Source organism: Ascaphus truei, chromosome 8 (assembly GCF_040206685.1).
Source record: "Ascaphus truei isolate aAscTru1 chromosome 8, aAscTru1.hap1, whole genome shotgun sequence".
Taxonomy (NCBI): Eukaryota; Metazoa; Chordata; class Amphibia; order Anura; family Ascaphidae; genus Ascaphus; species Ascaphus truei.
This window is the reverse complement of record NC_134490.1, coordinates 65,130,954-65,143,754: the sequence shown is the minus strand read 5'-3', so window position 1 is coordinate 65,143,754 and position 12,801 is coordinate 65,130,954. Positions and strand designations below refer to the sequence as shown.

At 45.3% G+C, this 12,801-nt stretch overlaps 1 protein-coding gene across 2 annotated transcripts in view; it reads right to left on the bottom strand.

Annotated features, from left to right (window-relative positions):
• ARHGAP19 (Rho GTPase activating protein 19) overlaps positions 1 to 5,882 on the bottom strand; it is a 39,586-nt gene extending 33,704 nt beyond the window's left edge. The window contains exon 1 of one of the 2 annotated variants that reach the window (XR_012803580.1): positions 5,697 to 5,882. Coding sequence is in view for 1 of the 2 variants with exons in the window: in XM_075612391.1 (XP_075468506.1) it covers positions 5,697 to 5,794 (98 nt within the window). In the remaining variant the exon portion in view is untranslated. The remainder of the gene's footprint in view (positions 1 to 5,696) is intronic. The other variant, XM_075612391.1, reaches the window with a different exon arrangement.
• Positions 5,883 to 12,801: the final 6,919 nt, after the last annotated feature.

Here is a 12,801-nt window from a genome sequence, read left to right as displayed (position 1 = left end):
GGCGGTTAAAAAGGTCAGCAAAGGGATGGAAAAAAAAAACTAGTGACATTTACTGGTTGCATAAGTTTGATAGAAGCACCTTTTGCAGCAATTACTGCTGAGTCTTTTGGATCGGTCTCTACTGGCTTTGCACAGTAGGATGGTGACATTGACGGGAAAATTGATCCAGTTCAGATAAGTTTGTTGGGGATCGTCAATGGGCTGCAATCTTCAAGTCTCGCCATAAATGTTTGATTGGATTCAAGTCAGGACTTTGACTGGGCTACTCAAGAACATCAATTCTCTTCTTGTTCAGCCAGTCAAGTGTGGCTTTGGCCTTCGAATCATTGTCCTGCTGAAGTGTGCATTTCCTCCCCAGTTTCAGTCTTGCCCGACTCAAACAGGTTTTAGTAAAGGCTAACCTAATCAGAATCTAGTAAATATACAAATTAAAATTGTTTCTCTAGGCAGCTTACCAGAACAATATTCCATTGCCTAATGTAATGCAGAAGACCACACAGCAACACATGCAGAATTCAATTACAAATGTACAGTACATAGAGTTACAGCTGCAATGCATTACAGGGCAGGATTTACTAAAGTCTTGAGCTCAAAAGTTATTTTACCTGCTAAAAATTTTACCAATCAACTATGATAAAAATAACTCCAGACAAGTGTGTCAGTGTACTTTAAAACATAACAGGTATAGGGCAGTGTTTACCAAACGGGCAAGTGGGGGGGAGTCTTACAAGAGTGGACACAGATGGAAAGTGGCGGGGGGGGGGGGGGGGTGAAAAAAAAATAAAGTATAGAGTAGGGGTGGGCTACTCCAGTCCTCAAGGGCCACAAAACAGGCCAAGTTTTAAGGAACTCTCTGCTTCAGCATAGGAGGCCGAGTCAGTGGCTCAATCAAAGGCTGAGCCGCCTGTGCTGAAGCAGGGAAATCCTGAAACCTGGCATGTTGGTAGCCCTTGAGAACTGGAGTTGCCCACCCCTGTATAGAGTGACACATACAAAACGAGAGGGGAGGGAATAAAAAGAGTGAAAATTAAAAACAATGGAAGCTTTCCTGCATCAATGACTCAATTAATACAATTGCACTACATAAAATCCTTATTCTACTACATGGGATCACATCTGATGGAGTCCTCAGCAGTTTCCAAAGTGTATGCAAAAGACAACCTTGATATGTTGGACCATTAAAAAGGCATTACAGCTCACAAAGTATCTTATGGGATTTTTTAAGAACCCAACCTTTACGTTCCAGATACAGAAAGGGTACCAAAAGCAGAACAAATGCTTTTTTGGGGGCTGTTTAAAAAGAAAACCTGGAACCTTTGCATGAGGATATTATACGATATTATACGATATAACAAAAGATGCTAAACATGGCGACATTTACCAAGCAGTGCCATTCCATGAGACACCTTCTGACAGTGCAAAAACACTCCACTCTTTTCTATCACGTTTCTCCATAGCTCTTTTCTATCACCTTCTGACAGTGGAAGATACCTTAAGTGAATGGGTTGCAAGGTCTTAGGCCACGATTATACTAGGCGAGTGCAACAGCGCATGGTGTCGCCAGAGCAATCTGTGAACTGAGAGTACTCGTGACGGGGAGGCGTGGCCGTAACATCACGAAGCTGGTTCGCCCTCATTGGCTGAACAGCTCACGTGATCTGCCGTCGCACAACAAACACAAAATCCTTGGTCTACTTAAAACGCTGCCACGCTTCATCTCGCGCTCTATGGTCTGCCTCATCGGAGGTACGGCCTGTTAGTCGCGCACACATTAAGCATCACTATTCAAATAATGTTCCAACACTCTTTGACTAGCGTGAAGGCAAGTGGGTACCTTTTAAAATATGTAATTACCTTAACTAAGTATGGTAAAACCTATCCTTGCTTCATTTTTGCAAAGACAGTATAACCAACCCCACACTGGGGAGACCCATTAAGGTCAAAACGACTGTCTGGGTGGGTTTACTGGCTATGCATCTTTACCCTGGCTATGCTCAAAGCTGTGACCATGCAGCAAGCTTAAGCCTATATGGAACCATGTTGAATGGTTTTGAAGCATTGTGTGCTCATTTACATGTCATTTCCCAGAATCCCTTGCTGCATTGGAAGCGCTGGGTGCTGGGTGATAATGGTGAAAGGTGGGGTTGCAGACCTGTCTAAGACATGCAAATGAGCATACAGTAATATTTCCATTCTATATTGCCAATATATATGAAAAAGCAGTTACAGCACCTTATCCCCAATACCACACTATAGCCATAATAAGAACTAGTGAATGGAAAATGTGAGAAATAGCAATGTAAAGTCCAAAACACTAAAGTAATCACCACTGAGGTAAGGGGGGGGGGGGAGGGTCGCTTTCTTTTCAGGAAGAACCTTGTAATCTTCCACAATATCAGCTTCATCTTTACCCACATTACTTTTGTCCTTTACAGATTTAACAGCAAACAGGCCAATCTACTGCCATTTACTATGAAAAGCTTTAGCTTCTCGCATACAGCACAAGAGTGGACAACAATTGTCAACTCACTGGATGCCGTCACATTCATTTTCTCAAAAAGAAGATTTCTCCCACCCCCAAAGATCACATCCACAAGTAAGCACAAATAGTTTATATAAAAAGCTATATTTAACATTAAAAAGTTAATAATTGTCTTTATAAACACTTAAAGCATAAATGTGCTTTTATATTAATGTTAGTTTCAGTGCCATAGAGCAGCGGTGCGGAAAGCGGGGGGCACGGAGGGTTGCAGAGGCCCTGTGCTCTTGCCCGAGGCATTCAAATTAAATGCCGGGGGATCGCGTGAGGCCTCTGCAACTCACGTACCGTGGTTCAGACACGTTACTGTGACGCGTCGCCATGTCAACACTGTGTCATGCGGAGTGACGTCACAGTCTCCAAGGCAACGGGGTCATGTGTCACTGCGCCGTCACTTGATGCCGCCAAACCAGGTAGGGGGGCACAAGAGCGAGGGGGAACAGGCATGGGGCACAGCTCCAAAAGTTTGACCTCCCCTCAACCACCTATTGATCTCATACAAATCTCAGACACCACCAGTGTAAAAAAAAAAAACTCACAGCATAGATGGATTAAGACACACACACACACACACACACACACACACACACACACACACACACACACACACACACACACACACACACACACACACACACACACACACACACACACACACACACACACACACACACACACACACACACACACACACACAGTTAGGATTTCCTTTACGAAATTTCTTTGACAGCTCTAAAAACATTTTATTAGAAAAGAAGACACTGAACGGAGGATACTAGGTTTTTTTTACGCACCGCTGAAAGTGTCCAGTACTGTACATAGACTTTTACAGGCACAATCAGCCCTGCTCCACAGAGTTTACCATCTAGTTTGTGGTGCCTGAGGTACAGGAAGGGTTTCCAGGTGTAATACTATTGGTAGTAAGGTGAGAAAGTAGGCGCAAAAACAAATAAAGGGTAATCGCTATAAATAAAGTGAAAATATATAAACCTCTCTTATAGGTGAAAAACAATTTTAAGTGTCCAATAACACACACAAAAGCAATGTGAAGTGATAGAAATGTGACACAAAAATGAATCAAATGTAAGATTTCACCCCCTGCTCAGACCCACTGGAGGGGATAGTCTTCACTCGTCCCAAATGTTGCAATGGTTTACACGGGATCCAGGGGGAGCATGGGGGAAGAAACACAAGCAAAACAAATCTAAGTGCAGTATGAATGGGCAATGGCAAATGAGCTTCCAAAATCTTGGCTCCTGTAGAGTGGCTACTTACAAGATGTAAGAATAAAAACAGCAGTGTGGACAATCAGTCAGTGGTGGATGTCAATGTAGGAATCATCAAGGTGCTCAGGTGCTCAGGAGGGTATATCCCAGGTAAGGAGAGAGAGGAAAAACTTGCATAGCGCAGATCCACCAAGATATAAAACAATTTAAACTAAGTAAAAAATGCACTCACAATGTTACAAATAAAATCTGGCATGTCACACTGAATAAGTATAGGTAGAGATCATCAGCCAGCCAGCTCACCGTCCCGCGACTCCCAGTGCACCTGTCTCTGCCCCTGCTCCGTTGCATCACCGCACGGCTTGGCATCTGATCTGGTTTTGCTTTTCGGTGGTAGCTGAACCTTCTGTGAGCCCTCTCCAGACTGCTCCGTATGAAAGAAGACTCCCACTCTACGCGTTTCGCTACGTAATCACGTCGGCTTCATCAGGAAAGCCGACGTGATTACGTAGCGAAACACGTAGTGTGGGAGTCTTCTTTCATACGGAGCAGTCTGGAGAGGGATCACAGAAGGTTCAGCTACCACCAAAAAGCAAAACCGGATCTGACGTCAGACGCCAAGCCGTGCGGTGCCGCGACGGAGCAGGGGCAGAGACAGAGGTGCACTGGGAGTCGCGGGACGGTGAGCTGGCTGGCTGATGATCTCTACCTACACTTATTCAGTGTGACATGCCCGATTTTATTTGTAACATTGTGAGTGCATTTTTTACTTAGACTAAATTGTTTTATATCTTGGTTGATCTGCGCTATGCAAGTTTTTCCTCTCTCTCCCTCTCCTCACCTGGGATATACCCTCCTGAGCCACCTTGATGATTCCTACATTGACATCCACCACTGACTGATTAAAAACAGCAGTGTGGACAGTCTTACATCTTGTAAGTAGCCACTCTACAGGAGCCAAGATTTTGGAAGCTCATTTGCCATTGCCCATTCATACTGCACTTAGATTTGTTTTGCTTGTGTTTCTTCCCCGATGCTCCCCCTGGATCCCGTGTAAACCATTGCAACATTAGGGTTTCCAGTATTGAACCGGATTGTGCTGTATTTGGACACTGTCCAGTAAAAAATTAGAGGTAATACTAGACTAGGTTCAGTATTACCCCTCTGGCCATAGTGACCTGACAGGGGGCGCAGGATTTCCCCGAGCAGGGAGAGAGCAGGGCTGTTGCTAGTGGGCTGTGCAGCTTCCTCCATCCCGATTGGCTGCTGCTGCGTAATGCAGCCAATCAGGATATGGAGGTGTCAGGAACCTGGGCCAAGGAGAGGAAGAAACAGCATGGAGATATGGGGGGGGGGGGTGTGTGTGTGTGTGTGTGTGTGTGTGTGTGTGTGTGTGGGGGGGGGGGGGGGTGGTGGGGGGGGTGGGTGGGGGGGGGGGTGGGGGGGGGTGGAGGTGGGGGGGGTGGGTGGGGGGGGGGGTGGGGGGGGGTGGAGGGGGGGGGGGGGGAGCAGTAACATTGGTCTCAGGCAGTCTTTCCTTCAGCAGGTTTACATCAGTAATATCTAAAGACACCCCAATACATCAATCAGCACTAGATAATAGGGGCCATGGAAAGAGCAGCAGCAGCCCTCCTACACAATTCTACAACCCGCCACAATATCCGCAGCTACTTCTGCCACTCAGAAGGTTAACACGACGTTATTGTTGCTATATCGGTGTATATTAACCAGCAATGTTTAACCTGTTCAAACGGCACTGCCATTAACCCATGCTGTCCCTCACACCGCCCGGATATAAGGCATATTATATACACACAGGACCCCGGGTGATAACAACCCCCATACAAGACACGGGGGGAGAAAGGTGGGTTACATCGCCCCAGTAACGAACAAAATGGACAACCATTCTCCCGTATCCCGCCCACACTCACCGCTGTAACAGCCCCGGATTCTCTCCCTCATCCACCTCAGCCATCTTGTTTTCAAAATCTCCGCTGTCGATGTGGTTCCGCCCTCTGCTGCTTCCCATTGGCCGGGGCGCGGCAGAGCCACTGCGCCGATTGGTGGATTTGAATATCACTCCTCCTCTCTGCCCAGTGAAGGGACGGGCCCCCTCGCGTGCTTCTATGTACGGTTTGCCCTATAGGCGTTTATTCAAACGACGAGCGCACGATTTTACGAGTGGCGTTGCGTACTCTCGCGAGAGAAAGGCATTCTGGGGGTTGTAGTTGCTTGCCTGTGGTCTCTGGGTCCTGATGTGCTATTCGTGACGTGTTCTGGTCCTGGGTGGCTTTCTATTATAAAAGTAGGCGTACAGGGATTGGAAAGTCATTGCAGAGGAGAACGACTGAGATGTGAATGCAATCAAGTGTGAAAGTGGAAACTTCTGCTCTGAAGAGTCTGCAATAACAAATAGAACCATGTCATTGTGTCCAAGCAAAATACATTGCATGGACTCTGCAGCTAAACTCCACAACCTGTGTATCCAGTGCTGGAAAAGAAAAGAATAATGAACTAAATAAATATTATATTATCACTTTTACAGTACAGTGAATCACTGCGTTTATTGAAAAAAATTCTAGAGAGAGAGAGAGATATCTGTACCGCGTTAGACGAGCTTAATAAATTAAAACAAACAACATACCTCCTGAAGAAGCGTCATATGACGCGAAACGCGTAGAGGTGACGTAATCACGCATCGAGGAGCGGATGTGACAATGGGTGCTCGGTCGATTGTGGTGTTTTTCCTCTGACTGCATGAAAGCTGGTCCCTGTTTCAACTACATGTAAGCTAATAACATCTAGCTATTTCCCAGGACTTTTTCCATCACTAGATCTATGGGCTTTTGTTGCAGGGATCCTCATTAGTGCCTTGTCATTGTGGAATTGTGGGTTCGTGTGAATCCTTTTTATGTACTTTCTTATTATGTAGTTTTATTTTAATTGGTATAAAGACAATTATTTTTACTAACTGTGTTTTTCCTTTTTGCGCTTTCTTTTTGTTTGCATAAACAAAAACAAATACTCAATACCGTTCTGTGGCTAACGACATACTTTTATTTGTGCGAGCTTTCGAGATACACTGATCTCTTCTTCGGGCGATGTTACAAGCCACGGAACGGGATTGAGTATTTGTTTTTGATTATATATATATTGTATGTAAATATTTGGGTAAAATATTAGGTAGCCTATATTTAAAAAAATTGAGAGATTATTGGTTTCAAAAACTCACAGGTCTGATTCCACAAAGAAATTGGTAATAATGAGCATGTTGGGATTTTTATTTTGAGCATGAAGGATTCTTATATTTTATGGCTGGTGGTTTTAATAATTCATTGTTTACTTTTTGTTTCATTTGTTGAAAGTACAAAATTGAATGAGTAGAGTTCTACTGTAAATACTTTCCAGAAAATAATTAGTAGGCAGTATATCTTCTACTTTGGACCAGCAAATTAATTTGTCCATCAGGTTATTCAGAACAACCATAGAATTATTAAACGTTCTCTTTTGAACTGATCATTATGTCTTTGGAATTGAGGATAATTACATTACAGCAAGCAGTGATTTTTAATTATTTAGTGGACAACTGGATATTTCTTTGAATTTCTTTTAAGTAAATTATAGCGAATCACTGTGATATGCTGAACTGCGAGTATTGAAGGTCATGCAGAAATTTAGATTACTTTTTTTGCTTGGGTCTTTAGACCATTTTCAACCAACTATTTAACACTGCCATGTATAGCATCCTACAGTACCAATTAAGCTACTGGTTCCCTTTGATCTCATTTTACACAATTCAGTTAACAAGTACAAAATTAAGCCTTGAACCACCCATGCTGCATTCAGATTAATAATGAATGCTGTGTACATTTACAAACCCTGTGCCAAAATGTAGGTCAATGACAATATATCTCCCATGTTTACTTTTAGTCTTCAATATCTCCTGAATTAGCAAAAGGTGTTTTTCATGTTCATCACACTCTTCTAATATGATCAATGAACCGCACTAGATGAAAAAGACAGGATGAGATCACGAAAATATAGATTTTCTGTACGACAGATTTCTAATGTGAAGAGCAACGAATGACAAAAGTGAGTCTTGTTTTTCAATAGTAGCACTACAAAATAGTGTTTTATTTATATATATATATATATATATGTGATAAAAAATCACTGGCACTCCAATAGAAATTCAATAATGAATAGGTGCATGTCCCATATAAATAATAAAAGTATACATTACCGCATAGCAGCAAAAAGGGAGACAGCACTCAGGTGAATGAAAATAAATGTATTAAATACAGCACATAACTCCAACGTTTCGATCCCACAGGGGGATCTTCCTCAGGGTGCACCACCCTGAGGAAGATCCCCCTGTGGGATCGAAACGTTGGAGTTATGTGCTGTATTTAATACATTTATTTTCATTCACCTGAGTGCTGTCTCCCTTTTTGCTGCTATGCGGTAATGTATACTTTTATATATATATATATATATATATATATATGTTTGTGCATGTAGAGGTGTCTGTACCGTGTTAGCCGAGCTTAAGGCTGAGTCCGCTGAGCACGCTGACTGCACGGTGCTTGGCGAGGTTGCTTCTGGCTATTTAAATTTGAATGTCCCCGCTCACGCGGAGCGCGTGCACGGATGCTCACCCACGCTTGGCGCTTGCGTAAACAAAAGAAACTGTATTTGAATCGCGCTCAGCTTGCCTGCAAAGCCCCCCGGCACGCTTGCGAAACAGCACGAACAGCCGTCGCTCATGCTTGGAAAATTGGTGACATCACCGCTCTCCAAGCATGAGCACGGTCAGCGACACAGGAGACTCAGCCTAATAATCAAAAACAAATAGACAATACCGTTCTGTCTGTGGCTAACGAAATGTTTTATTTGCGCGAGATTTCGATATACACTGATCTCTTCTTCCGGCGATATTACAATGGATAAAGCAAGAGAGGTTTTTACTTAAAAACAGTGCATCCTGGAATGTATCTGACTGAAGCCTGTCCCTCCCCCTGTGCAGTATGCGATTTATGACTTAAGGTGTTAAATGGTCCCTGAATGTTAGTGATGTGTGAGTATGTGTGTGCATGTGTGTGTGGAAATATACATTTATAAAGCACCCACAGTATATACAGCGCTTTACAAAAGGTGTGTGTGGAGTGGGAGTGTATTCCTATGGTGTGGGTAGGTTTAGAAATGTAAGAGGATGTTGCATTACTATTAATGGGTTTTGATACTATGTAGTCCCTATTGGTATATAGGGATAGAATTACATTGTACATTTGTATGTGTCAGAGACAGCTGTGTGTGCATTCATATAGCGCAGTATGTACAGGCATACCCCGCTTTAAGGACACTCACTTTAAGTACACTCGCGAGTAAGTACATATCGCCCAATAGGTAAACGGCAGCTCACGCATGCGCCTGTCAGCACGTCCTGAACAACAAAACCGGCTCCCTACCTGTACCGAAGCTGTGCGCAAGCGGGAGACTATAGAGCCAGTTACAAATGCGTTATTTACATCAGTTATGCACGTATATGACGATTGCAGTACAGTACATGCATCGATAAGTGGAAAAAAGGGAGTGTTTCACTTTAAGTACATTTTCGCTTTACATACATGCTCCGGTCCCATTGCGTACGTTAATGCGGGGTATGCATGTATAGACATGGCCTTTAGCACTCATTGGAAGAGAGTTCTCTTGTGTCAGTGACTCATGGAGCTGCGGTCTCGGTTTAGGCCACCGCTAAGTGTCCCGAACAGTGTGAAGATTGAGATAATGTGTGTGGCTATCATCACCTCCATTTTGGCCTAACCGTATGCTTGTATGTATGCCAATTTGTTTCATTCGTGAATGAACTGTGAATGTTTGATTCTGCAGAGTATCGCTTCTGGATGTAACCCACCCTTGTGTAATTCCTACGAGTCATGTAATAAATTGAAATAGCATTCGTAAGCGATTTCTCCTGCATTAGATATTTCTGCTGACCGTAGGATTTGTTATCTAACAGCTACATTGCATACAGGGCTGGACAGAGTAACTCCCTTATGTCACAAGGTTAAGAGGCCCACATTATGGTAAATTATCGATAAGAATATAGCGTATGCAGCATATTTAGGTATCAACCAATATGTATTTTTGCATGTCATCATATTATCATTTATCTCTAAGCCAGCCCCCTTAAGGGGTGTATTACTCATTTTGAAATGTATAAAAATGTGATCCAAGCAATATGTTGGCAGAGGCCTGAGTTCCTTGTTGGAATTCTTTTCTCTCAATTGTGCCTTGGTACAGATAAACTCATGTTGTTACTTTTCTGAACCCTTGACTCATTGATTTTATTTCTACGCTTTGACAACAGTTTAATAAATTTGAATTCATGCAACCGTCTCTGTTTCGGTGTTCTAAGATTACCTTTGAGTATGGCCACCTTCAGATCGTTCATCTTATGGCCAGAGTCAGAGAAATGTTCGCTGGCAGGACTGTCTCTTGTTCCGCGTGTGATGCTGTGGCGATGCAGATTCATTCTCTTGTTTAGCCCCTGCCCCGTCTCACCTATGTAGTAGCAGCCCCGCTGGGCATTTCATGCACATGATGAGGTACACGACATTGCTGGAGGAACAGGTGAACCTTCCTCTGATTTTGTACTCCAGATTCTTGTGTGGTATTTGTACTGTGCCCGCTGTATGGAGCATGCGCAGGTTTTGCATCTTGCGTCCTGGCATGGTCTTGTCCTGCATTCAGTTATACTGGCCAACTGTATGGTCTATTTGTTTTTGATTTTATATATCTACTATATATTTCTGAAAGCACTGTATGTCTGCGTCCCTAGCGGCAATTTCATTGGTCCCTTGGCCCGCCCGCCCCCGCACACCTCTCATTGGCCTGAGGCGGAGTGACGGGCCAAAGGACACATCACACACACACACACACACACCTCTTTCTCTGTCCTCTCCCCCCCCCCCATCACACTCACCTCCCTCTCCACTCACCTCCCTCCACCTCCCGCTCCACTCACCTCCCTCTCCACTCACCTCCCTCCCCGGCGCGGGGACAGGCAGTGGGCAGGGCAGCCTGCCGCTGCCTCCACTCACCTCCCGCTCCACTCACCTCCCCGGCGCGGGGACAGGCAGTGGGCAGGGCAGCCTGCCGCTGCCTCCACTCACCTCCCGCTCCCTCCACTCACCTCCCGCTCACCTCCCTGGCGCGGGGACAGGCATTGGCCAGGGCAGCCTACCGCTGCCATGCGGCACCTAAGATGGCGGCGGACTGAAGGACCCCTTCCTCCCTCGCGGACTAACTAACATGGCGGCGGCCAGAAGGAGAGGTGTGTGTGTGTGTGTGTGACACTGTGTGTGTCTGTGTGCGTGTGTGTGTTACACTGTGTCTCAGACACTGTAGAGTGGGGACCGGAGCTACACATGGGGAGGGGCGGGGGGGTCACGAGCGGAGAAAGATACAGGTGGAGTGGAGAGGAGGGACCCGTCAATTTAAAGCAAACCAACCCCCTCCTGTCCACTGCCCCCCCCTCCTGTCCACTCTCCCCCCCTCCTGTCCACTGTCACCCCCCTCCTGTCGACTCTCACCCCCCTCCTGTCCACTGTCACCCCCATCCTGTCCACTCTCCCCCCTCCTGTCCACTCTCCCCCCCCTGTCCACTCTCCTCGCCTCCCATCCCCTCCTTTCCACTGTCCCCCCCCTGTCCACTCTCCCCCCCCCTGTCCACTCTCCCCCCCCTCCTGTCCACTCTCCCCCCCCTCCCATCCCCTCCTGTCCACTGTCCTTTCCACTGTCCCCCCCCCCCCACCCGGCCACTGCCCGCCCCTCCCCCCGGCCACTGTCCCCCCCTCCTGTCCACTGTCCCCCCCTCCTGTCCACTGTCCCCCCGACTCCTGTCCACTGTCCCCCCCCCTCCCCTCATTTTCCCCCGTCCCCATCCCCTCCTTTTCCCCCGTCCCCCTCCCCTCCTTTTCCCCCGTCCCCCTCCCCCCGTCCCCCTCCCCTCCTTTTCCCCCGTCCCCCTCCCCTCCTTTTCCCCCGTCCCCCTCCCCTCCTTTTCCCCCCCCTCTCCCCCCCCCCCTTTTCCTAGCGCTAAATGTAACTCACGGGCAACGCCGGGTCTCTCAGCTAGTATATATATATATATATATATATATATATATATATATATAAATATAATATATATATATATACTTGTATAGTTACCAGAGTAGACAGAATGGTCCGGTGACAGAGAGACAGCACACAGTGGTATAGAAAAAAACTGTATTAAAGATAGTGGCACACCCTGAGGAAGGTCCCTGTTGAGGACCGAAACGTTGATTTTGGTGTCCTGCGTTATCTTTAATACAGTTTCTTTCTATACCACTGTGTGCTGTCTCTCTGTCACCGGACCAGTTCTGGCTAATCTGGAAACAGGCATACCCCGCATTAGCGTACGCAATGGGACCGGAGCATGTATGTAAAGTGAAAATGTACTTAAAGTGAAGCACTACCTTTTTCCCACTTATCGATGCATGTACTGTACTGCAATCGCCATATACGTGTATAACTGAAATAAATAACGCATTTGTAACAGGCTATATAGCCTCCCCGCTTGCCTGTATACAAGTTTATTATCTGTTTTATGGGACAAGCATCAGAATTTTGAAAAGGCTAGTGTGCAACACTGTTATGCTATGGACTATATATATATATATATATACAGTGTTCGACAAACCTATACATTTGCACGCCCCGGGCGAGTGACTTTAACATCGTGGCGAGCTGCTATTGGCCCAAGCAGCACACGTTTGGTACTAGGTGGCGAGTAGATTTTTTTGTGTGGCGAGTAGATTTTTTGGTGATTTGTCGACCACTGTGTGTATATATATATATATATATATATATATATATATATATATATATATATATATACATACACACACACACACACACACACCACACTTATCAAGTTTATGGTGGGTAAAAAAAGTGACAAAAACCCTCCACAGAAAAGCATATAGCAACTGTAAATATTACTGTATG